Source organism: Rhinolophus ferrumequinum, chromosome 5 (assembly GCF_004115265.2).
Source record: "Rhinolophus ferrumequinum isolate MPI-CBG mRhiFer1 chromosome 5, mRhiFer1_v1.p, whole genome shotgun sequence".
Taxonomy (NCBI): Eukaryota; Metazoa; Chordata; class Mammalia; order Chiroptera; family Rhinolophidae; genus Rhinolophus; species Rhinolophus ferrumequinum.
Window position 1 is genome coordinate 57,628,886 of NC_046288.1, and position 27,779 is coordinate 57,656,664.

At 39.5% G+C, this 27,779-nt stretch overlaps 1 protein-coding gene across 8 annotated transcripts in view; it reads right to left on the reverse strand.

Moving 5' to 3' along the window:
* LEF1 (lymphoid enhancer binding factor 1) overlaps positions 1 to 27,779 on the reverse strand; it is a 112,261-nt gene that overhangs the window by 27,288 nt on the left and 57,194 nt on the right. For all 8 annotated transcript variants that reach the window (XM_033106374.1, XM_033106375.1, XM_033106373.1 and 5 more), the window contains exons 4-5: positions 6,666 to 6,798; positions 1,162 to 1,252 (exon numbers count right to left, since the gene is read on the reverse strand). In XM_033106374.1, coding sequence (XP_032962265.1) covers positions 1,162 to 1,252; positions 6,666 to 6,798 — 224 coding nt within the window. The remainder of the gene's footprint in view (positions 1 to 1,161; positions 1,253 to 6,665; positions 6,799 to 27,779) is intronic.

A 27,779-nucleotide genomic window follows, 5' to 3' on the forward strand; every position in this document is an offset into this window, starting at 1 on the left:
AAGAGATCAAGTCATTGAAATTATTTTCCCTCCACTTTGAGATGTCCATCTCTTCCTCCGTTTCCACATCTCACATTTTTCAGTTTCAGTCTTTATTTCTAGCTGTCACTGACACAACTTGGCACAGGCACAGGATTATTGCTCCTAAGTCATTAAGTTCAGACAGACTGATGATATAGATTTGACCATGTACGCATAATCCATTAAAACTCAAACAGTACTGACTGACAGATTTAATACTAAAGAGAGAGCTCGAGGGAGCCGGAATTTCCATGACGGGATGACCCCTTTGTAGAAGGAGAGATAATGTAAGGATGTCGAAGTAGGGAGACTGGGACAATGACATGGGGCTGTAGGGACAGAGATCCAGATAAAGACAGGAGAGAACATTTGCTAAAGTGAAAGCACTGTTTCCATGGAGTGAGCAACGGGGAAGGGGAGGAACGGAGAAGGAACGGGAGTGGGAGCAGGGAAAATTGTGTGTTAACAATAAAATGGTAAAAATAGGCTACACTATATAGAATTATCCTCTTCCTAAAATATATTTCCTTTCCTTTACCTTTACAATTTAGAAAATTTTGAAGGCAACTGTACGAATTTTTTAGAAATAAAGAACTTTTGGATTCTGGTGGGGGGGGAAAAAGCCCAAACATTAGTTTTTTACTTCTCTGTACTCAAATTGGAGCTTACTTTATTAAAATTCAAAAGATGCTGTTGTATTTTTAAATTTCTCTCTAGTTACTTGTCATTTACCTCACTTGCTCATTTATAAGCAAGGCAAGTAAATATTCAATGTGTCTAAGTTTGTTTCAAAAATATAAATTTTCATAGAAAACTAGAAAAGAAAAACCACACTGAGCACTTTGTACAGGCATAGCAAATGCCCAAAGCCACAAATTGAATCCATAGAACTATAAGCTTCAAAGCAAATGCTACATAGTCATTTTCTACACATATTAGCAAACGGATTCAATCCATTTCAAAGTCTGTTATGTTTTTTAATGTTTTAAATTGAAATGAAATAAAGTTAGCACCTTGCTTGTTGATGTGAAATTTCCTCAACTCCACAAGTGTTATCATTCATAAAGCTAATTTCCATTGAATGAAAGTACAAGAACATGTGTTCAAGTGCCTGGTTGGAGTTTGCAGGAAGTATCTTACCAGCCAAGCGGTGGGGTAATTTGTCCAACACCACCCGGAGACAGGGGGTAAAAGGTAGGGATCTCAGGAGCTGGCGGATGTCTGGACATGCCTATTAAAAAGAAGAGAGAGAAGAGTGTTCAGATTCATAGGACATTTGACTCTTAGAGCAATATAAAGGCAATAAAATGCTTAAACTTCTTGAAGTCTAGAACCAAACAACATTTATTTATCAGATTCATGTCACAGAAGTCAGTTTGTTATCTTTTCTCAAGATTTCAACATCTGAGATAACAGGTCTTAAAACAGTACGTCTTGAGAACTGCTGAAAGAGTAACTATACTGCTAGTAAAACAGTCATCAAATGACACTTAAATTATTTAGTTTGCCCACATTATTTCACTTTGGTTAAGAAAATGGTAGACAATTGCTTTTTTGTAGAATGGCAAATGAGAGCCCTTCCTAAGTAGAGGGACTGCCATGGCCCTCAAGGATTAGGTAAATTGCCACTTTCATATTTTTATTGGCTCCCTTATAGACACACAGATTTGGGAAACGTGATACCTCAGAGGATCAAAGATTAATTAGGAATCATCTTCAGCCCCATAATGGTCACCCTTGATATGATTCATTTGGTCTCTGCCACTTCGGCTCCAACTAAGCTCTTCATCATGTTGAGTCCTCTGGGCGGCAAGGTCAAGCTGTTGGGGATTAGTTGTATTCCACAGAAAACAAGAGTGACACCAAATGGTTTCTTGAGCTCATACTCCCTAGAGTGCACTGTCCTATAACTGTAAAAACCACCTAAGGATTATACCTAATCCTAGTCCCAAACGACATCTCTTCGTTTATAGTTTACCTTGGGTATAGAAAAGAAGGGGTAAGGCAAAAAAATTGCAAAATATAAAAACTTAGATTCAATGCCTTTGGGGGAAAGTGATTCCGAATATAAAAAAAAAAAAGCTACAACAGTTTCCTTACACAGCTCATCTGACTTTAAAAGGCCATTTCCACATAGAAACACATTCCCAGGTTGAATCCCCAGAAGGTACATTCAGTTGTTAGAAATATATCGGCCAGTATGTGGAGTGGGGCGAGCACATGGAAGACACTCTTTGTGTAGTCTTTTTTTACTGTTTGAAATGATTATGCATTTCATTTGGATCTTAAAAGATACTGAAGGCGTTAAACATATGGGAATGACTTAAGAAGTGTTGCCTTCAACGTTGATGTTAATTTGACTTTGAAGTAGGACAAACTATTTCTCAGTTCTTATAGAAAGTAGGTAGGAAGGAAAAAGGTCTTTAATCTCTCCCTCAACAGAGAGCTTACATGTTTTTACATGATTATCTCATGTTTTGCTGTTTTAACAGAATGTTTTTCGAATCTCTTTTTTGGGCTAGATTTTCTGTTTCTTTTGGCCACAGTGGACCCTCAAGTTCATATGCTGGAATTTTTTTTTCTTAGGTCTGGAAGGTAAGGGCAGCGGAGTTGATCTTAAGGGGAACCTACAGGGGTGATTCGTGATGTATCAGAGTCATTGGGGAGTTTCCCCCACTGGCTGCCTCCCTTACCTGAGATTCAGAAAGCTCCCCGAACCTCAGGGTCTGCAGGGGGACTGCTGTTTTGAAAAGAAAAACCAGACTAACTGAGAAGGACTTTGGAAACCCCATGAAAATATGAACTTGAAAATCATGATCAGAAGTGAGAAAACCCCCGAATTTTCTACTTGAATCCTTTTGTTAGAGAGCAGAAGTGCCTGTACACACAGAATGTGTCGTCCTGGGCTCTTATCATTGGGACACAGAGAGGTAACTTGCGTGCAAACAAGTCTCTAAGCGGACAAGTTCAAAACTTTGCTCCCCACACAAGTCCATGTACTGAGTATGCTTAGAACAGCCCCTTAGTGATGCCGTGCAGGAGTGATCCAGCAGAACAAAAAATACAAGCTTGGATTTGGTTTTACTACTCGAAAGAGGAAGGAGGGAACTAAACTTTACTTAGCACCTGCTACATGCTAGATCCTATGCTGGGCGTTTAATTTGACTATTTCTATTAAAATTCTACTCATAGTTCAAATACCCCTCTCTCACAGAACATTCTTTTAACTTTCACAGCTCTGAGGAATCTCTTTCTTCTTCGAATCTACAACATTTCATTTGTATTTTTAACGTGGTACCTAAGATGTTCTTCATTTTTATAGCTTGTTTATGCAAATGATTTCCTACATGAGCTTAAATACTACTTGGGAAAAAGAGACTATGTTTTACCAATCTATGTATCAAACCTCGGTTGTCTCCAGAGGAGGGCCTCAATAAATACTCTTGAACGACTGAACAAATGAACAAGTGAAACAGAAAGTGTTTAGACCGACCTATTCCCCATGCTGGGTCAACATTATCAATCATTTTGCAGGTAAATACAAGTACATCATGTGGCTTAAGTCGCTATTAGAGTGGAAATTGGGTCTGTGTTTTCTAAACAGCTTATTTTTTAAGATCCTGTTTCCAAAGATTCCTAGAAGTGTGTGTGACTCTCCACCAGTTGCGGTCTACGAAAGACACATTTCACATCACTCATTTAACTGGTATGTACTGAACACTTACTATGTGCTGGAGGCTATATCCAGTCTGGCCTTAAAGATTTTTAAGCTTTTGTAAGTAACTTTTATAAATACAAATAAAATGATTTTGAAGTCAGACTGTATGGATATATCAATTCTGCCTGTCACTCAAATACGTATCTCTAAGGACGTTATTTGTTATTATTCTGTAAAATCAGCATAAAACATGCAATAGCGGTTGTTTTGAGGAATAAATGCATTACATATGTAATGCAGAAAAGTGCTTAGTACACAGTATAAGCAATATGTGAGTCTTTGCTGTTATTTATAAGGATATAACAAATAGTACAAAAATATCAACAGGTATATAAACCCCGTATTTCCTGAAAGCTTTAACATTTTCACCAGACATAATGAGTAGAACAAACCGATTGGTATTCTCTTTCTTTCCTTTTTCTACAGCTGCACACCAACACACTGAGAAAGGTAAAACCTAGGTGCTTCCTAACGGGAAATTAACCTGAAGTGACTTTCCTCCAAATGAGACTGGATTCTGCTGAGAAACAGTTTGTATTAACTGGATGGCTCTATCTAGTGTTAGCCTATGCACATGATACTCTTTTTGTTTTTGTTTTTAATAAAGATAACCAGCCTCTTGGGAACTATGAAATCAGCAGCTCTGGCCTCAGTACCATGTTCTAACTAGTTGGGCTACATGATATAACCCAAAGGCAGGCAGTAGGTGAGAAAAAGAGTACAAGCAAGACATCTAGTGAGCTTTTTAACTTATTTTTTGGTGATGAATGTACCCAAATGGAATGGTATAAATTCAGAATCATACAAATTCGTTCTTTTTAAACCAAGATTTATACATCCCCTGAGATACAATGGTGATGAGATAGATGAAGTCCAGGACAAAAAAGGAATTAAAAACAAGGTCTTTATATTAAAACCAACACAAAGAATGTATGGAGTAGAATGCAAAAATAACACAAATTTTTACCACAAAATAAAGACCTCAAAGAAACTGCAAGCAGACAACTTCTGGTCATGTCTACTGGACCTTCTCTAGTTCTGGAGAGTTTGTTTAAAAAAAAAAGTTTGGGAAGCGATGATGTAATTACAACTAGTAAGGTAAAACAAGGTCGGGTAGCAATGAGAGCTGAAAATAGAAGATGAAATAGAAATGTAATTGGTAGCTGATCATTTACTGGTCTTTTTAAAATACTGAACTGTCCTAGAATTCTTAAGAGAAAAACTACTGAACCGTCACATGTTATTCTTTTAAATAAGTTCATTTCAAAGTGCTCAGAACAGGGCCTGGGACATAGGAAGCACCATATAACTAACTCTGAATAAATAAATAGTTAAAAACTGAATAAAACACACACTGCTGGATTCGTTTTGCTAATAGCTTGTTTGAGCTTTTACATCTATCTTTAACTGTCACCTACATCTTTGTAGTTCCCAGGTGTGTATCTCTAGCTCAGGCCCTGCTCTGAGACTGGGAGCTTTAAACTGCCTACCTCATGTTTCCCTTCAGAGAGCTCAAACTTGCCACAACCAAGGTCATGTTCATGATCTTCCCTCTCAAACTTGGCCTTCTTCCTCAGATGCCTATCTTAGCTCCCTTTCTCACCAGACCTGTCTTTGACGTTTCTTATTCTTTGGAGATCCTTGGTAAAAAGGGAGTCGAGAAAGGACTAGAAATGAGGACTAAAACAGAGGCAAGCCTGGAAACCTCTGCATAGGTGATTCTTACCTTCTCTAAGGAAAGGTACCTGGGCTCCACTCAAGTCAAAATCCAACAGGAACTAAGTCCTCAAATAAGTTGTCTATTTTAACCATGTAGGAAAATAAAGGGGTTACATACATATTTAACCTAGAAGTGCTCACAGTGGTGGAAAAAACACCCAGCCTCTGAATGCCACTCTTGTTTTTTCCCCAAATAAATTTTTCAACAAATAAATTTTGTTGTCTGCTATAGGTCAGAGGTAAGGCTGGACAAACAGGTGAAGTGCTGCCATTGGCAAATTTTACATGTGTGCATTCTCTGCCTTCACATGGTTTTATAGGATCTTTTAAAAATTTATCTCTCTATTTTTTTTCAATTACAGTTGATATTCAATATTATATTAGTTTTAGGTGTACAGGATTTTTTTATTTTGAAGTTCTAAAGATCCTACTGAGGTCCAAGTGCTATGTACACAGAAAGAGCAAAGGCCATCCCGGAATAAGTTCACCTTCCAAGTTTGCTCAAAGCAGATAAGGGACCAGCAGGCTGGGAGAGCCCAAGTTCTGTCCTACAGCCAACCACTCCCATACCCATAAGCCTTCTGATTTTAAAAACCTCTTATGCTACGTGTTTTTCCATAAATGATATAGAAGAGGAAGTTGGTAATACTGTAGAGAAGCAAATAAGATTCATTTTATGGTTTTGTAGTTTATTACTTGTATCTAAGTCGGTGCTGGTAAATAATAAAAAGGATAAAACCCAATAGGGATATAACTGAAACCAAAAGAAATCATTAAAGGCTCAAAGTAAAAATTTCCCACTCGGTCCCTTTCCTAACTTTTCTTTTAACACTCCCATCAACACCTAGTATATGCTGAAATAAAAGAATAACTGCAGGGGGCACCGAGGATTGAATTTGTAGTGTATTTGCACAACCTACTGGTTTATATTGTGGACCCTAGATTTTCAGAGCTGTTGCTTTGAAAATAACCCTTCTATGCTTCTTTTCTGTTTTTTTTTTTGTTTGTTTAATCCTGTAAAGTAAAAGAAACAACAACAAATTCTTGCAGGTTTACAAAAAATTGCTATCAAATAAATGACTCACCTCCTACAAATTTATTTTGATCCACCCAGTGACATGGTGCAAAGGTACCTGTAAGGTCACTTAGGTGGATGAGACAGGGACCCTCCTTTAATGAAAAAGGCCTGGGAGGGCAGAGCTCTCACCTTGTTTGGAGTTGACATCTGATGGGATGTGTGACGGGTGTGATCCTGGAGAAAAGTGCTCGTCGCTGTAAGTGATGAGGGGGGTGAGAGGGTGGACTGCGTGAGATGGCTGCACCACGGGCACTTTATTTGACTGCAAAGGAACCACAAGGTCAACAGTTAACATAGATGCCCAGCTCCTGTCTCCTCTTCCAAAGAAACACACACACATTCGCAGTAACAGGGCATCAGCATAACTCAAGAATCATCTCCAGACCTGGACTATTGAAATCATCTGCTGTGCTCATTTAGGGCTTCAGAATTTGTCCATGCTATTTACTCAAGTACATGAACAGCCCATCAGGAGACTATCAGTTATTTAACCAGTGACCCTCTGGAGATTTAAGTTGATTACTATTATTCCATGTGGCATGAATCTCTGTATATACATATTTTTACTCTCTCTCTTTCTTAAATTATCTCTTCAGGTTGAGTTCAATAAAGAGTTATTGAGAGCAAAAGTTATGAATGTTTTATAAGCTCTTTATTCATTACATATGTCTGGCAATAAAAAGGCACTCATAAAAAATTGTTCAATGAACAAATAAATGAATAGATAGTGCAAATTTGAAGAGCAAATTTTTAAACAACCCAATGAATATAAATTTGCTGTACCGATATTCCCTTAGCTTATAGAATTCGTAATTCTATAGTTGTACATCTTTAAGAACCATGCTATATCATTTTTTCATGTTTTATAGCTTTGTCAATCAAACGTGACCATCCGTTACACTTTAGCCCTACTCAGTTTCTCTTCGTGTTCTCTAGTTTGTAGAAGACAATTGATAAAAGGAAATTTCCAATTTTGAGTTTAACTGCATAATATGAGATATAGCTTGTGAGAGCACTTTAAATTGTTTATATTTTATATATTTTAACATATTTTATGTCTTATATTTGTTTAAAAATAGATTTAAAAAACAAATGGAAGTCTAGGGGTTGCCGGTTAGCCCGGTTGGTTAGAGCGCGGTGCTCATAACACCAAGGTTGCCAGTTCAATGCCCATGTGGGCCACTGTGAGCTGCAACCTCCTTTAAAAAAATAAATAAATAAATAAATAAATAAATAAATAAATAAATAAATAAATAAATAAATAAATCGGAAGTCTAAAACTACACAACAATAACAATTTTAAAGATATAGGTTATTTATTTGGACTTCATCAATTTTAAATTTGGGATCAGTTTGTTTGGTTAAACTGAATTTCTTCTTCCTCCCCTCAAGAAAGTGCTTAAGGAAATCAGTAATGCAAACAAGAAAGACTCAGGCAGGTTAATCTCATCAGGGAGATAGTTTTTTACAGAAACTACATCTTTTCCCACCCACTTCCCCCCACTCCGCCACACCGAAGAAAATAAACTCAACACAGTTATATACGTGCAAAATATATTTGATTTTAAACACATCTACTAATTAAAGCAGAATCAGCAAGATCTCTGTATACAAACATTATAGTAATAAGTAACTTATGACTTTAAGAGAAAAAGGATACAATGAATTTTGAATACTCACGAATTCACTACTTCAGACATGCCTTCACTATCATTAGTTTGAATTAATGAGATTTTTTTTTACTGTATTATAGAATGAAATGCATGTGAAATCTGTTTCTCCAGAAGCAAGTATCTGTATTTAAAAATTTGAGGAAATGTTTGAAAGCTGCACTGTATAAACTCCTTATCATGTAGGTCCGTATCTGAATGGTTGAGGGCCCTGTAACATATTTGTGTATGTTGGCTGCACCTATGATATACACTAATTTTGTATTTGATGTTTTTTACAAATTAGGTATTAGAAGTATGTGGCTCCAATAAGAAGGTGTACCCTCAGGAAAATCAGAACAATTATCCTAGTAACACTTAATTCTCTTTACAGCCAGTAATAGTAATTCCCTATACCCTGTCATTACAACCTCCACCCAAAAGAAACTTACCAAAAAAAAAAAAAAGCAAGGGGGAAAAAAAAATCACACTTTTTTAGACAATGATATAATTTCCATACTGTATTTTCCTTATTTTATAATTATCAGCTCCTCTCTAATGGCAGAACTTGCATAGCCCTTGGCATTTATTAAATAGAGCACTATTATCAAAGCCACACGCCTTTTCTCCATGTACCTCAGCACAGACATCTATGCATATAAATGTGTAAAAGGTTAAAAAAAAAAGTCTCAGTGCTTTTCAAGTGGTAATGATGCAGTCTGCCAAATACACAGACGAGCTTCTTCAATACAAGGACTTTAGAATGCTAAAGGAGGTGGGGTGGGGGCGGGGTGGGACGGTGGGTGCAGGGATAGGAGGATATCCTTCTAAACCCTTTTTAAAATGGAAACAAAAATCTCAACACCCAAACGCTACAATGAACACATTTCAACTGTTAAACTTTAGAATAACTGCTTTGACTTGCATTTCCAAAGTCTCATAAGAAGCATAATTGCCAAACAACCTACCAAGATATTTTCTTACGGCAGTTATAAAGAAAGGGTAAGCACTGCAGACATCTTCTGGAAATACATATATTTTGCATGCCGGTCTCATTTCCAGAGCACCACCGTAAGGAACTCGCATTAGCAGGCAAGCATCTTCTTAATGTCTGACCCACCCCTCCAGTCATATAGCTCAGACTCTGGTGCCACGAATTTCCGCTAAATTATGCTATCCTTGCTCTCTTCTTAATTTTACGGTTTTCAACACAGATTTGCTTTCCTGTGGGAAGGAGATAAGAAGCCAAGGATTTTAATTTAAGCTCTGGCCTTGTCTTATATTTTGCAAGATGGATAGCGGAAGCAGCACTAGTCGTCTGTTAAAGCCAACAAGGATTATGTCCATTTTTGTAGCCAAATAACAAAAGCAATATGAAATCTCAGTATTATATGAGCACGATTCTAAGGTTTATATTTGCCTCCTGCCGACCACATCCACTATGCATGTAACCTATGCTACACGTCACCATCACAGCCAGGTGTCCTAGGCCCTCAACTGTGGGCCTCCCCCGATAGCAGGAGGTTTTGTCCTTTGACACCATATGCACATACAAGGTGAGAACTTAGGCACTGCCATTCTGAGTAAGTCTTAAGACAGACAATACAACCATTCTGAATTCTAGCCCTCAGATCTCCAAATAACAACACAGTGTATCTTGGGGTGGGGCGAAAGGATTGGGGGAGGAAGAATAAGCAAGTGACTACCTAGTCTCTACAAATTCATGTAACTACGTTATAAAGCACAGTTACACGTGTGTACGTGGGCCTGTGTGTATATTTAGTAAGCACGTACAATGTGCCGGGTGCCATTCTAGCACTGATGGCCAACCCAGACCAGGTAGGTCCCTATTCTCAAGCAGCTTCCTTTCCAGCAGCCCTGAAGTGGGGGTAGGGGTACTGGAGACAAAGAATAAATATGTGAAAAACAACAAGCAAAATCTGAGAACACAGCATCAAGAACTATGAAAAAAAAAGGAACCTGGTCATAGGAGAGACCATGTATATCTAAGCCTTCATATCACCTTAAAGCTGTAAGACACCAAAAGTTCATTTAGTCCAAGATCCTTATTTTCTAAGACAGGACACGGAGGCCACCAGATCAAGCCATGACTATTGCAGCCCTCATAATAACACAGTGCTGCTAACTACACAGTTCGAGTAATATAGGGTCGCTGTGAACACAGTGTGAGTGGAAACCCCTCAGTCACTCAACACAGTGGGATCACGTAGTAGAGAAATTCCATCACTGTGCACCTGAGACCTCACTTAATAGAACCCAAGTCTCCTGACTGCTGGTCTTGTGCTTTTTCCTCTACACATCTCCCTGCTAGAGAGGGAGAAATGGTCAAAATCACTTTGATTCTTTTTCAGGTAAGTTCTAGCTTCCAGTGGAGAAGCACCAGGAATTCCCAATGTGCGCCCTTTGTTTCATTTCCCCAGGAGTACAGCATGCACTATTACTCTACCTTTAGGAGAGATCCAGCAGCCTCGTGTCATCCCCCAAACCCCACTGTGGCTTAAAGAAGTACAGGAACTTATCTAAGCTCACATGGCAGTAAGTGGCTAAGCCAGGCCACAGACCCTGCCTGGTCTGTTGATTCCAACTACACTGTAATATACTATTTAATGTCAGGTAGGTGATCGGTCAGGTGTACAAAGGAAAAAATAACAAAGATAGAAAAAGTAGGTACTGGAAAAGGGGCAGAAAATATCAAGAGTGCGCTCTAAAAGACAGCTCTCCCACCTACCCTCAGCACCCACACAAGGCTAGTGAGTAGGAAGCCTGTAATCCTTCCCCAAATTTGAGAAACCACCACCAGACCATCCTACCCACAAAGCACACATTATTATAGCAACTAACACCAAGTGCTTACTGTGTACTAAGCACTTGAGAGTACCTTTGAGGCAGGTACCATTATCATCTTCCTTTTACATATGAAGAAACTGAGGCATGGAGAAGTTAAGCAACTTTCCCAAGGGTGTAGAGCAAGTGAGTGGCAAAGCCAGGATTCAAACACAGAAAGTCTGGCTCTAGAGGCCATGTTCATTACCAGTACGCTATGCAGCCTCCCTGAAGAGCCAAGTTCACAGAATTTTGCACACGGAGCTGACCATGTGGGCCACACCTGACAGGATGTGATCCATGAAACGACTGTGTGGTCTGTCCCAGGCACAGGAATCTCCTCAGACAAAGAGGCACCTCAGTAGAAGCGGTTAGACCTGCAGAGACTCAACTGCCACCTTTCCCTCGAGGACTGGAAAGCACTCCAAGAAGCTAGCGTGGCTGCTACCCAGGCTGCTCCCTGCAGGGAAGGACCTCTTTGGCATCACAGCCAAAAAACCCCACACCTCCTGTGGACACGAAGGGAGTGCTACTTAAGAGATTCTGAGAGCCACCCCAAAAGCAGCGGTCCCAGAAATGACCCACTCACCGCTGGCAGTTAACTCTAGCTGTCGTGAAAGTTGTCAGCCTCCGAGGGTATGGTTCTGGGAAGGACTAAAAAGTAGTTGGGCTCCCGGCTGGCTACGGCCTGGGCCTGCTGATAAACAGAGTCACTGGGGGAGAGACCTGCTGGCCTGGTAGCTTGTCCCCATTGTGTACATCTCCAGATTGCGACTCAAACCGCAGCGCAGGATCCGGCTGTGCGTAAAGGTCTCGAGTTCCATTTCAGCTGGCTTTGCATTGTATCAGTGGTGCTCTCGGTAATGATCGAATCCGGGGACGTTTTAACATCCACCAACTTACTGAGATGAGGAATTTCACCTGGCCTCAATCGTTATGGTAGCATTTTATTTTTTATTAAACTCTCAGGAAGTCTGGTACTCGTGAAACAGAAGCCGCGTAATTGCATATTGTGCCTTTCTTCTTCTTCTGAGCGTCTCAGGCTTTCCCACAAAAAGGAGCAGATTTAAGTCACTCCAATGGGAAACAATGATTCTTGCATTGACATGACCTCAAAAGTAACGTCTAGTACTGGAAATCTTTCCTAAGACCCACCAAAGCCAAACACCTGATTTAGGTCTGATGTGGCTTTCAAATCTAAGACCACAGCTGGTCGTGCTGCAGCAGCTCTTTTCAGATAACGATGAGGCCCCAGGCTCTGAAGATTTCCGAGCAGGAACTGGAACAGTGCTAAGGTTCACAAAGGTTACTGAGTCCAACTGTGGACACAAAAGGATGGTCTAGTGACCTTCCCCATCATCCGACACCTGGGATGTTTGCCTACGAGAGGAAGGAGCGTGTCACAGGGAAAGGAATTAATGTGGATCAGACACCCAGGAAGTGCCCGCCATTGTGGCCGTACCTTTATATTCTCTGGCCCTCATCTACGTAAGTGGGCAGTATCACCTCTGTGTTTATAGATGGGAAGGCTGAGTCCTTTTGGACTCAGCTCAGTAACAATTAGTCGAGAGAGGACTTACACTGGCATTGTTTGGTACCAAGTTCTTGCTCTTCCAGCTCACAAATCAGCTCCTCTCTCCACCTCTGTTCCAAACAGCCCTGCCAGGCGAGTGTGGCCTGCCATGGGCACAACTGATCACTTGGGGAAGGCTGATGTCACTAGCAGCACTACAAACAGACTGCTGCAAGAGCTGCTATAAAGCAAAGGTGTGAAGCACCATAATGTTCCAAGTTCTCTATAGGGTAGTGGGTTCCATACATTATCTCATTTAATCCAGAAATCACCCTTACGTTATGAGTTAAGATTTCTGCTTTATAGAGAAGAAAACCATGGTTCTGAGAGGGTAAGTAATTTATACACGATCACACAGGATCTTAAGTAGCAGAGACAGGATTTGACTCAAGTCAGTGACTCTGAAGTCCACAGCTTATATCCCTGCAGAACTAAAAACAGTCCTGGCATCCTCTGATTGCCAAGTGGAAGAGATGAGTAATACTATTGTTTATTGTGCAAGTGCATGGGCACTGGAGTCAGTGAGCTCAAATCCCAAACATTTAAATGTCACTTAGTCACTGTGCTTACGTAATTCACTTAATTATTCAGAATCTCGGTTTCCTCATACGTAAAATGGGTATTATTTATACCTCACAGGATTAAGATGAGGATTAATGAGCAATGCACATGAAACAGCTAATTCAGGGTGTGGCACATAATACATGCTCAATAAATATTTGTGGAATGGAAGAGAAAAGGAAAAAGACAGCCAATAAATGAATTACTCTGCTCCCAAAAATTCAAATCACTCATCTCTAAGACAAAGCTAAGTTTTAGAATTTAGAACTATGCTTTCTTTCAGGTGGATCCCCCACCAAACTCTCCCTTCCCTACTCTGTCAACATACTTTTAGTCTAAAGTGTCTGAGATTCCAGCACCTTCCTCTCATCACTGCTTGTAGAAATCCCTCCCACCCCCTTCAGGATCCATCACAAGTGGCGCTTCATGCCTGAAACCTTAAACAACACATAACGTTCTGGCTTAGAACTTGCTATGGATACACGTATACACAGGTTTTCTATGTGCTTGCTTTAATTCTTCTATTACTGTTGTTTCCCCGAAAATAAGACCTAGCCGGATGATCATCTCTAATGCGTCTTTTGGAGCAAAAATTAATATAAGACCTGGTATTATATTACATTATATTATATTTTACTACATTATTATATTGCATAAGACCCAGTCTTAACTAAAATAAGACCTGGTTTTATATTAATTTTTGCTCCAAAAGACGCATTAGAGCTAGGTCTTATTTTCGGGGAAACATGGTAGATTATAATTTAATAGATAATAAAATCTATTTTTAATCATTGTTCAAAAATGTCTTACAGCAGCAGTTCTCAAACTTTTTGGTCTCAGGGACCCTTAACACTCTTAAAACTCATTGAGGATCCCAATGAGCTTCTGTTTGTGTGGGTTTATTTATAAATACTTATATTAGAAATTAAAACGAGAAATTTAAAGTATTCATTTAAAAATGACAAACCCATTTATGTTAACATAAAAAATGTTTTTATAAAAAATTACCATTTTCTAAACAAAAACATTAAATAAGAAGAGTGGCATTTAGTTATATATTTTTTGCTAATCTTTTTAACATCTGGTTTAATGACAACAACTGGATTTTCTTATCTACTCTCACATTCAAATCTCCGTTTTGATTATGTTATTTTGTTTGAAGTATATGAAGAAAATCTGACCTCACACACATATGGAAAGGGAAGGATTATTTTAATAGTTGTTTTCAGATCACTGTGGAGCCTCCTCTTTGATACTGTACCAAACCTCAACAAGTGGTAGGTTTTTAAAGGCTAGTTACAATGTGGAATCAAAAACCGTATCAATATACTTTTTCTGCTCTTACATTAAAATTCATTGATCTGTCTTGCACTATGAATTTACCCATGTATCATTTTGTAACATCATATGCATTGGTCATCTGGAAAGTACTGGTTCATGGAGTTGATATATTCCATTATACATTAAAAATCACATTCATTCATATTATCACTGATGTCACCAGAAAAGCTTTAAGAATTTGGGAAGCTATCGAGCCCACGGTAGTGGATGCAAATTTCTAATATTCTAATTTTTGCTTGAAACCTCAGGGTTTATCACTGGTGACAAATGCTGTCAACTGTTTTCATCTAAGAGAGAGAGAGCGTGAGAGAGAGAAACTGCTCATTTGTGAGAAAGTATCTGCCAAATACCAAAGTTGGAATAAACCACGGTTTGTCAGTTATGCATTCAAAGGTCAAGATTTAATAAAATTAATAAATTTTACTGCTTTATTAGGATATTCTTAAGTGACTCTGGCATTTTCTTTTTTCCTGGGAGGGTGTTGAGGTACAGAATTCAGTGACTACTGGTCCCATTCGGTGCCAAGGCACCAGTACTTTTACCCACCGTTGCTTCTGCACCATCTCTGCAAATGTCAATAGAGTGGAAAAGCACAGTGTGTTAGTGCTATCAGGAGAACAGTTCTCACCTTGTGGACGCTCTATCTCGGAGTCCCAGGGGTCCACAGACAGTACTTCGAGAACTGATGCCTATACTACAGTAACAGTATGGAAACAGTTGCTGATCCAAGCTAATGGAGTGAAAGGTAGTGTTTCAGTTATGGTGAATTTAGAGAGAAATTAACTTACGGGGTTACAAAGACGGGGTGTATTTGTGATATCCTAAGCTATCGGGTTTTTTTCTCCCTCTTATTTTCTAATATTCTAAATGTGCAAATCAAGAGAAATCTGAAAAGCAAACAAAAATACATAGCATAACCTTTTACAAATTTAAAATTTTAAAAACTCTTTTGACTCCTTTAATTTAACTCAGTATAAAACTCCAGACTTGTGCTCTTCATTCGATTTTGAATTATTTTCTTCAAAAGGATTCTTGACACACAACAGCTGACTATGGAGCTGCACCCTTCGGTGCTAAGAAGCCTTCTTCACTCCCTCGGGACTTCTCAGTCATCCTCTGCTCTGCACTTACAGCCCCTGGGACCTGGCTCTATGCACTGACCACACCATGCTGTTACTACCTGTTTGTACATCTGTTTTCACGCACAGATAGAGGTCGTGCCTTGGTGACTTATCCCCTGCATCGAGCACAGGCCCCAGCAAAGTAGAGACATTCAATACCTATTTCTTAGGACTAATTGTCTGAATGAGGTTTTCAACACCAAGAAGTCAACTCCTTTCAAGAAAGAATTCAGACCCTCATATAAAAAACAGGGATTGATCCTTGTCTTTTCTATTGCTTCGTAGAAAATTACAACAAACTTATTAGCAGCTTAATACATCACAGTTTACTACCTCACAGATTCCATGAGCAGGATTCCAGCACAGTGTGACTGGGTCCTCTCTCCGGGTATCACAAGATACTGGCAGGCTGAGTTCCTGACGGCAGGCTCTGCAACCTCGCTTTGCTTGTTTGCAGAATTCAGTCCCTTGTGATATGTCCCCATTTCCTTGCTGGTTGTCAGGAGGGGGCCACTCTCATTCCCTGACAAATAGCCCCCCTCCATCTTAAAGCCAGTAATGGTGCATCAAATGCTTCTTGTTTTGAATGTCTGACTTCGTCTTCTATGGTATGACCAGTGGAGAACTCTCTCCGCTTTTCAAGGGCTCGTGTGACTGTGCCAGGCCTACCCCATAATCTCTCTTTCCAAAAATGGGAGAGGGGGAGACAGAGGGCAGCTATGATAAGCTCAGGATGCTACAAAGCCTAATGCCCTCATTTAGGACAAAGATAACCCACTTAACTTTCTCATTTTTTTTCCTCTCATTTACAAAATGTTATCACCAATTTATCATTAGCAGATAAAAATGAAGTGCCATTACAAACATTATTATTTGGTGTTACAGTTATTCTGATTACACTATAAAGTTCTGAAGTTCAGTTAGTTTTGCATTTTTCCTCTTCTCCTCTTTTCTTCCTTTAATCCAGGGACGACAAAGTCAACAGTATATTCCTCACATATCAGAGTTGACAGGAGTTGCCGTTCAGAGGGGAAGGGATGAGAGTTCGGATTAGCACGTCTTCCCCGTCTCTCTTCCCAACCCCAGGGGAATCAGGGAGACCTGTGTGTGAGGAAAGTGCCACGCTGATCGCAAGGTCATGGCTTAAGCAATGGAAAAGGGCAATCACGAAACAGACTTGAAAGTCCAAATAAATTTAGTTTGAGGAAACTTTAAACAGCACTTTGGCTTTCTCTCCAACATTAACAACCAACATGTCAGATTTTGGCCAATCATTTGCCTTTTAAGAAAATTTTTAGTAAAGTCATTATTTTATATTTAAGTGCTACTCTTCTATTACAAGGTTCTGTCTAACTTAAGCTTTATTTTAACTTAATTATGTGACCCTTTAGGGTGACTAAAGAATCATATAACTGTCTTATAATTCATTAATCATTAATAATGCACTAAATGCTATATGAAGTAAACATAGTAGAATGAAATAAATCAAAGAAAGGCAACTGAGATGAGATAAAGTATAGGTCATAACAGTTAAAACCTGGATGTCTGAGTGAGAAAGACAAGAGAAAGGGCATTCACTGAATATTTATACTATATTCTAGGAACTATGAATGATGTTCTGATATTTGTGATCAAATTTATTCCATTTTCAAATGAGGACACAAACTGAGACTTAGAAAGGTTAAGCTTTGCCCAAGGTCACACAGGCTAGCCTGTAAATGGTTGAACTTGGACTTCATACAGATCTGTTTTATCCCAAACAGATGAACTTTTCACTGTGAACTGCTAAAAAGAATGACTACAAAGGGAAATAACTCATTCTGGGAGTCAAAAGGGGACCCCCTATTTTTCAGTAACTGGATCCTGTAAACAGGGGGACTGAAGTCAAGGCTGAAAGCAGAAAGAAGATCAGAATAAAAGGGAGAACGACTTCTAACTACGTGATACTGCAACATCCTGTTAGTTGATTTCTTAGCACCTGTACTGCACCCCTAACCCTCTGAGTGCTGCATTTATTTTTCATGTTAAAGACTGTCTTTTTTCCCTGTTAAGATTGTCCTTTGAAAATTAAGAGAAAGAACTGGAGTCATTCAAGATTAACAAACCAAGAACAAAACAAGTGCTAGTGGTAAAATATTACAAGTCAGGTGATATGGTGGCTAATTCAGAAGTCCAGTAAAAGGAGGAGGCATAGGTGAAAGGAAGGATGGCTAGATTCTAAGGAAGCAGGACGAGGAAGCTGCAATACTAGCTGCAGGAACAAGGGGTTCCATGGGGTGCACATGTTTGTAAAATAGTACAGTGGGAAGGACATGGGATAGAGCAAGATTCCAATGGTTCACACCATTTTCTGGATCGCAGACACCGTGATCTGATGAAAGCTGTGTACACATGTTTTTATACACAAATACAGTCACACATCAGTGGGTACAGGTGGGGGTTGCAGTGTGCATAGGGGAGAACAGGAACCCTAGATTAAAAACTGCTGCCCTATTCCAAGAGAAAAGTGCTTGGTAGTCACTGCATAATCATTCATTATTATTAATAAGCTGGAGTTTAGTCAGCTTGTCGAAAATAGTATTTGTGTCGGTCACTGGGGAAGAAGGTCTGTCAGTCAGTGAAGGTGGGTGCCACTCAGGAGCAAGAGCCTGCTTTGTCTACCACAGAGAGCTCAGAGCATAGGTAGCACGCTGCACTCTCCTGTGTAGCCCAGGGACAGGGTTGTATAAGGACAATAGGCAACAGGAAAGACAGAATGAGGAAACTCTGGGGGCTCCAGAACCCGAGAAACCATGCTGTTGTGGGATGAGCAAATTCTCAGAAGTTCTCCACCGAACCTCGTCAGCCATCAAGCCTGAATCGACTCAGCAGGGTTTTCTGGTGCTGCTCTGGGCCACCGTCCAGGGATGGCATATCCCAAGGGAAGGGAAGTCTTCCCCCGCCAGCATAGCAGCACCTCTCTACTACAGTTTCAGAGGGTTGGAAGATGCTCCCCATGGCACTCAGAATGTCCAGAGGGAAAGGCAGAATGGGGCCGAGAAGCTGGGTGACTCCCTGGAGGTGAAGGGGTGGCGGTGGCTGGAGGCGGCACAAGGTCCAGGCCAAGGGAGTCCCACAGCTACTCAGATGGGGAGTGTGGAGGAGTTGTTTATATGTTCAGGCTGTAAGTTAATGGGACAAAATTCCATAGGGGCAAAAACAACAAGCTTAAATCTAATCATTGTGTATTGAAAAGGGACCCTTCACACTTAAGGTGACTATAAAAAGCATCTGCCTTATTTTAAATAAAATTGGTTTTTGTTTCTAAGATCAGGTGTGAAGCATTTGCAAAACAGTTGAATGGGAAGGCTTATGTGCCAATGTAGTCCCACAAGCCATCTCTGATTTTAATAAGTACCATATGTGTGAAATATTCATTGCTTAAAACTGGGTGTTTAAAAAAGTGAAAAGAGCAACATTTAAGTCTGTGGGGAATCCTCATTTTCCTATAAAATTCGAAGAGCCTGTCAGAAATCAAAAGAAAAAATACAACAAAAAAATTATTTTGGATTCAGCTACTAAGACTAAAAGTCTAGTTGAGAGCTAAAGTTTATTAGGAAATTCAAATCATTTTCTATGAATGTATGAATGTGATATTTACACTGTAAGATAAGCATTAAAACTCTTCTATAGAACTGCTCTGTCCAATATGGCAGCCCTTAGTCACTAGCTTTCAGTGCTTGAAATGTGACTAGTTTGAACGGAGAAGTGTTTTAAATGTAAAATATAAACTGGATTTCAAGCACTTAATGTGGAAATGAGAATGTAAAGTATCTCAATCTTTAATATTGATTTCACGTTGAAATAACATCTTGGCTTTATTACATTAAATGAAGTTATTACTAAAACTAATTTTACCTGTTTCTCTTTACTTTGTTGTGGCTACCAGAAAATTTAAAATTACATGTATGACTTGCATTTGTGACTTGCATTGTATTTGTCCGGCAGATCTGCTTTATAGTTTTGAAAATCTGAAGGTAAGATTGCTTCTTTCCCTACTGTACTCTTATTTGACTTAAACAAAAGAAGTAGGTATATTTGTTAACAAAATATCCTTTTATGAAAAAGGAAACTTATGGATGAGGAAACTGAAAATCAAAAGAGTTCAGTGGTAGACCTGGCAATCAAACGTTACATTTCAATATCCCATACTGAGAGCCAAGTTAGGAAGTTTAAAACCAAATATTTAAACGACAAGTAGTATAAAACTGTAACATTGCATACTATGGTATGAAAGATAGTACTAAATGATATCTTTTATAGGTTTGAGTGAGGCCTTTTGAATAAATGGTTTGTTGCACAGTGGTTTATGTAACTTCTTCAACTTGTCGGTTGGCTCCGATTGCTTTCAAAAACACCTAATACACATTTTCAGATTCACTACAAATTAATGATTAACTCACTCTTTGATGGCTAACCATCTTTTCCCTCTCACAACAGAGCACATTGTCTGTAAACCACCCAGAGCTTATCTTGAGGGAAAATGATGCTGTAGACATCACTATTCATAGGATATACTTAGATGAGTCAAGGAAAAAGAACCTTTTGTTTTGGATTTAGAAACAAAATCCTGAAATGAGTTGAAAATTAACGCAGAAAACTTAAATGACAAAGAAGAGTACAAAAACTGCGTTTTATATAATTTTGCACACTGTGATTCATCTTAAAGGCCCCCAAATAAGTCAAACTAGAAAACTTTCCTTAAAAACATGTGTTTCAGTGGTATAAAAAGAGGGAGCAAAATATAAAGACCTTTTAAATAAAGACTCTTAATTCTGTGAATGTATTTTAAAACAAACGTTCTGTAGTCAGTCAGAAAATTATAGTAGCAAAGATGACAATATCTATTCTCTCTGCTAGTGAAAAAGGATACTTCTGTGAATATAAAATCAAAGATAAACCCATTTTGTACCATTTATTATGAATAGGACATTTTTTTCCTGAATTTTAGTTTGCAGTCTGATGAAATAAAGGCAGATACTGAATGCCTGATTTTTATAAATCTTTCCCCAAGGACGACCTAGCTGTGTGCTGGAGCCAGCTTATACTAGCTCTCCAGAGCTGATTATAGAATTTTTAGGAATTTTGAGAGCTTGTTAATTTTGTTAATGATGTTGGTAGCTTGAAGTTGGCCCCAGTAGGATCATGTATACCAGGGAAACTGGCAAATGTGAAAAGTCAGTGCCACTTTCCCCAAGCTGGCTGTTAAACATGTACCAACACACCACTGGCAAACACTGAATCCCTTCCTAAATTACTAGGTGAAACAAACTTTTCTTTATTTCTCTTTGACAAGCAACAGGAACATCATCTTGATCTTTGTCTGAAACGATTCCAGAATAAGAAATTTCAAAGATCATCATTTGACATGACCTCGGGTGACCCAATCCATACTGCAGGGCCTGCTAACACGGAGGGAATGTGCGGCCAGCTGTCATTAATCGCTCTGCCTGGTTCCTTGCCTCTGGGCCTAAACAGCCCTGGATTTGAGTCACTAGATAGGAGGAACGCCACTGCACAGCAATGAGAAGAGGTGTGTGGAAGATTCACAGGCATTTTCTTCCCGCTTCTCAGGGAAATAGTTGATGTAGTCTTTTAAAAAAGTGTAAAATGCTTAATGTAATTAGTTTTGAAAGTTACCCGTAACAAATGAATTTTACACAGAAAAGCAAATAATGGAGATTGGGTCGTATGTGCATTAAAGAATGCCGCTTCCAACATGAGGGCAGTATATCAGAGTGCAATTATCCCGGCCAACTGCACAGAACCTGGCATTGGACTAAAGATGTTACAAGAGGAAGATGAGAGGCTGTTCTCTTTGCAGCACATTCACTCAAGAAACACGACATAAATTCTCTCCAGAGAATAAGAGAATCAACGTAGGGATGTTTGAAAACAATTATGAATCCTAGGGAGACGTATAAACAAGCAAAAATAATCTAAGGGCTAATTAAAGAATGTTCTTAAGACACTCTGCTCTTTGCTTTAACAATGCTTTTGCCCAGGTTTCTCTACCAAGACTGGGTGGGGGCCCATCCTCGGGCAAATAATAATAGCATATCGGATTTGAAGTCAAAAGACCTGGATACTGTTCCTGGTCGTGCCTGCGATTTGTTGTGTGAACTTAGGCAAATGACTTACACTTTTTGTGTTTTAGATTCCTCACTTAATGAAGCTAGTATTTTCCCTGGTTAAGTTTGTATAAGGATCAGATGAGATCATGCATGGAGAAAACACTTGGCCAATGGTAAAACGCTATGAAAATACAATATTAATTCCACTTTGGAAAAAGAGAAGTCATTAAGCTCATTTCCTACACTGAGAAAGTTCCTACCCGAGTCAGCATGCATGACTTTGGTGACTATCAAATCAAGCTCACTGAAATTTGCTGAAACAGTTAATAAAGGCCTCAAAGAATCCTCTCAATCACTGTGTTACTGACTTGCAGCCTCAAGGAAAACCCTACTTCCCTATTAAGACAACTTCTATGATGCAAATACACTATACTATGGTACATCTAAATGCTTGAAGGACATTTCAATTTACCTCTTTAATATGTGTCACCTGCTCCATCTGAATACCAGTATTTCTATGATGTTTGAGGGAAGGTAGATAAAAGAATGATTGGCTGGAAATATATATATAGGGGGTGAGGGTGGGGGTGGGGGAAAGGGCATGGGGCTAGAAATACCAAAGATGCTCCATTAACACTGGAGGTTTAGCAAGAAGGGTAAATATACAAGTGAGAGGAATGGCAGACAAGAACTTAGGTGTTTGTGACCCTGAGCGTTGAATTCCTGGCATCAACAAATGATAAAAGTGTGGGCCTGAATATTTCCAATGCTCTTTCCAGCATCAATGACCCAAGGGACCTACAGCTTTGAATGTCAATACTCTAATATTCTGTAGTTCTGATTCTTCTAATAGTAGCTGCAGAAGAAGGAAGTTAGAAAGGCAAAAGAAAGAACTGCTTATAATGACTTATTTACCTGAGCATGTAAAAAATTACTTTCAAGATGGATTCGTGTCACACTGCTGATTGTGGGCACTGGTTGGATGGCAGCATGTACTGGTAATGTGAAGGAACATCAATAAAGCTTCCAGAACAGATGGAAGACAGAGAGCAGTATTTTAACCATCATTAAACCCGACTTCTCCCAGTGCGAGGACCTGTACGGTTGTGCTAATAATGATCTAGGGACAGAACCTCCAGGTAGGGCTATCCTGCCAAAATTCCACGAAGGGTTTCTCCCCTTACGTTGCAAAGAAAGGAACCACTGCACTTCTACACCCCAAATCTACCTCGAATCTCACTAAATTAACCTTCACAGACTAATCCAATTGGACTAGTCTGTGACCAAGGAAGTGGCAATTCTCCATCAGAAGGGCAGGGAGATCGCCCTTCTGCAACTAGGGTTAGTTGCAATGAACAAAGTCTCCACTGACAAAGTGAGCTGATGTTCAGTGCTTTTAAGTTGTATCAATTGTGTCATTACAGAGCTATGATCCTACATAACAGCAAACCTGGAGTCTGGATTCCAGGTCTCCTCTAAGTATGTCATTCAAAGAGGACGCACCTTTGTAATTTGGTCTAGCTATGAATAAGCCACTCCAAGGAAAGGCTGATGTCTTGGGACGGGGAAAGCCAAAACTGAACTATAACAAAAGAACAAAATTTATATTAGTTTACAAAGTGTTTTCATGTTCCTTATCTCATTTGGATCTCACCCTCACCCTGTAAGTATTATTAATATCTCCGTCTTTCAAATAAGAAAAAGAATGCTCAGAAAAGCCCAACATCACACAGTAAGCAAAAGAAGCTGGAATCCTATTTCCTTTCACCAAACCACGATGTAGCCCATCTTCTGGTTATCCAGTGGCCGAGAGGCCCTCTTACTAAGTTGGTCTCAAAAGGTGACCGGGGCCAGGCCACAGAGGCCTCAGAGGCCGGCGTGAGAAATGTCAAGCTGCAAATGTGTAACCAAACAAGAAATCACCACAGAACCTTCCCCTGCTCTTAACATGTGATCACTGCTATCACCACCTGTGCTTGTTTTAGAAATGGTTATGCGGCATCACCGTAACCCGCTTACGAGCAGTGTAATCAATAAATTATTCACAAGCCTAGCTTTGCGATTCCCAAGCTGAGCTGAAGAAGTGAATGTCTAGAAAGAACGGAGGCTATCATTCTATTAAGGAAATTCCTGTCCGTAGAACAAAGAATCATCACTTTAAGGAATCTATATGGTTCTGTTTTTCATTTTCCCTTAATTTTTCAGTTTATATTAATAATGATCATTTCTTCAGGCTCTCAACTCTTCCACTTAATTAGCAATGCTCTTGACTGTTACTGCTAATTCTTGAAAATAATTAAATTTATTTTACCAGAATTTGAATATGTCTATTAAAAAAATCTATGGGAATTCATTTTTCTCCACTGACACTATTTAAGCCAATTTTAATGTGTAAATGTGCAGATCACGTAAATTGTAAATAATACATTTTCTTTTGTTTAACATAAACAAATTTTATGTTAAAATTTTCTCCTCAGCCTATTACTAATTTAGTTATGTTTTCCCTAACCAAGTATGTTGAGTTGTTTAACCCCTACCTCCCTTTTAAGAAAATTTAATTAGGTGATATTGAGGGATTTAAAAATATTTAAAAGAAATAGATAGGAAAATAGTTTTTCAGTTCCTCAAAAAGTTAAACAAAGAATTACCATATGACCTCACAATTCCACTTTTAGGTATATACTCAAGAGAACTGAAAGCATATGTTCACATACTTATACACAAATGTTCATAGCAGCATTATTCATAATAACCAAAAAGTGGAAACAACCCAAATGTCTATCATCTGATGAATGGATAAACAAATTGTGGTACAGGCATAATAGCACTTCGCTTTACTGTGCTTTGCAGATGTTTCATTTTGTTTTTTTTACAAATTGAAGACAAAATCTTCCACCAGCAAAAAGATTATGACTCACTTCATTGCAATGCTCAGTTGCGGTGGTCTGGAACCAAAGCTGCAATATCTCCAAGGTATGGCTGTCTATCCACACAATGGAATATCAGTCAGCCATAAAAAAAGAATAAAGTTCTGATATATACTACTAGTACATGGATGAACCTTAGAAACTATGCTAAGTGAAATAAACCAGAAATAAACAAAAGGTCATACATTGCACGATTCCATTTATAAGACATGTCCAGAATCAGGAAATACATAGAGACAAAAAGTAGATGAGAGGTTGCCAGGGTCTGAGGGGATGGGGAAATTGGGACTGACTACTAACAGGCAAAAAGTTTCTTTCTGGAGTGATGGAAATGTTCTAGAATTAGATAGTGGTGATAGTTCCACAACTCAGTGAATACTGAAAATCACTGAAATGTACAATTTAAATGGTGAGTTTTATGTTATGTGAATTACATCTCAATTTTTAAAAATAAACTAAAGGCACAAGAACTGATTTAGAGTGAATAAAGGCTAATTTTACTTTATATGTAAGGCAAATCAAAGTGAAATTTTATTGTGTATGTGTATTGTATCTCTGAGCCCTGTAATTCTACATCAGTGGTGACGGGAATCTCAGAAGGCTAACCTTGGGATTATACGTAATCAAAGCACAGCGCACGGCAAAAGTATGACACACTGTATGTTTAGTGATAATACGGATGATACCATATTATCATATCAAGTCTAGGAGCTGGCCTCTCCGCTTCCCACACAGACACAATTCCTGGGCCAATCTCAGTGTTAATAGTGCTTCTTTGCCGCTCCCCTTCCGGGAGCTCTCTGGAGTTGTTCCATAAATGGCATCAATCTGACTCTCTGGAGGCACTTCGGTGAACTGACAGTTGGGAACTGGAGATTTGCCTTTTCAGGTTTTCTCCAACCTGCCAGAGGATGATTAGGGTGTGTGCAGACCTCCTAGGAACTAGCACTGTCTTCTTAGCCTGCTCTCAGCTGCCAGGGGGACATATGGGTGTGTGCCACGAACACTGAAGGGAGCATACCTGCAGACAGCGGCAGGCACTGAAGGACGCCAAGGGCATTCTGCTGGCCCAGACACCCAGCCTGGTTTAGAGTCATCAGTAACCTAGAAACCATACATTTTAACCTGGTGTGCTAAGTACTACGGTTTATGTTTTTCTCTTGTATTTAAAAACGCAGCAATTTTTAAAACTTGTAAGTGTGTTAAGAATCCACTTCAATATCCACTCCTTAAGAGTGCTAGTAGGGTTGGAATAAAAAACTTAAAGGCCACTCTCTTAGAACTTAAAAAATCGTTTTTACTTCAAATATCTCTATTTTTTCAAATGGTTTCTAATTAATTTCAATAATCATGATTTTTACCATTATGCATGAAATTTTTAAGGCTTCTCTCTCTCATTTCTCTCTCTATATAGAGGATCTGGTCCAATTCTTATGACAGAGCAATGAAAATGATCCCATCTCTTCCAATGTAAAGTCTCCATCAGGGCTTTCATTAGCCTCCTGTCACAGGTATGTGCAAAACTGACTCCTGGGCTTGAGATGAAATATGCATTTTATCTCATCCGAGAGAAGGAAAACTGCCACCCACTTCAAAGTGATCAAGTGCAAAGCAGTTTCTTAAAATGGAATTCAAGAGCTGAAAGGAGCCTGAGGGTTCACAAGCCTGACTATCCTTAGTTGGCAGATGAGGAAAGGGACGTCCTGGGAAGTCAGGGAGCTGGTTGTCTGCAGTCAGGCTCCAGATTCTCCCACTCCAAGTCCAGGACCCTACGCCACTACCAGATCAGGCAAAATGCTCAAAGGCCAGCCCAGATCTGGCTCAGAGAGAGTACACAATCCAATCAATGCAGTTCACTTCTGTTCAACTCAGCCAACTTTAAACTGACTGTCTCCACGTTAAGGTGCAGGGCCAAACTAGGAAGCCAGGCAAAGGGGACAGAGATTAGTGAAATCTCATCTGTGTTCTCCAGGAACTTAGCATCTGCTCAGAGAGGTAAGACACATGTGCAAATAACTGTAACATGGAGTGTTCAAAGCAAAGCTCGGCCAGTTGGAAGAGGAGCAAGTCCAGCAGGAGGTAACAAGCTGGAGGGACAAAGGTGCCAGAGGGAACGGCACACGTGTGAGCGCCGTGAGGAGGCAGAGGATGAGGAGCCCAATGTGGTGACAACAGAGTGGGTGTGGTAGTGAGGGGAAGGGCCAGGAGAGAGAGGCTTCCAGGCTTACAAACCTGAAGCTCGGAGAACAGTAAGGCTGCCTTTTCGTGGACAAAGTTGCAGAAGGGAGACGATGAGGAACAATAACGGGGCCGTGTTTCCAGTGTTCTCTAGAAGCAAACTGGCAGCAACGATACTGCCACACATTCGTGTACTGATGAGGCTATTTTGTTGTCATCTCATGCAACAAAATTAACAAAGTGACTTGCATGAGGTCACTGCGCTAGAAAGTGGTAGAACCAATGCCTGACTTCTGATCCCTGGACGTTCTATAGCTCCATGTCGCTACCTCTATTCATGGATGAGTTTCAAAGATTAGTTGCATAAATAGAAATTTTTCCCAAACCGAGTCATGTTGGTAATATATATATATATATATATATATATATATATATATATATATATATATATATTTAAGAAAATGTGGCATCACATGATCATCAAAAACACTCAATGATGAAGAGCAGTTTACATGTATTTATATTCCCTTTCAACTTTTATGAGAGCTCTGAGGAAACCCATCTGAATGAGGAAGCAGACAGGCTGAAAATGGGTAATGACAGAGGGATGAGTAAAAGTCACTCAGCAGGCCAGACAAACTATGTGTCACCCAGAGTCCAACAGGGCTGGTAACTTGAGCCTGATTGGAAAATATTAAAAAACCCTACCTCACACCTCACATGCCTCTTAAGATAAAAAGGCCCGTTGGTATTAATGAAAAGTCTGACTAGGCCTTTAAACAGTCCACTCTCTCTACTTCTGGTTATGCAATGCCCCCCCCCATATTTTTTATTCTGCATGAATGTACAGACTGGCGCCAGGAAGAAGGGCTGAGGTCAGGGACCTCTGCGTCAAACCTGATGGAGTTTATGGGCACAGAGAGGAAAAAGGGTTTT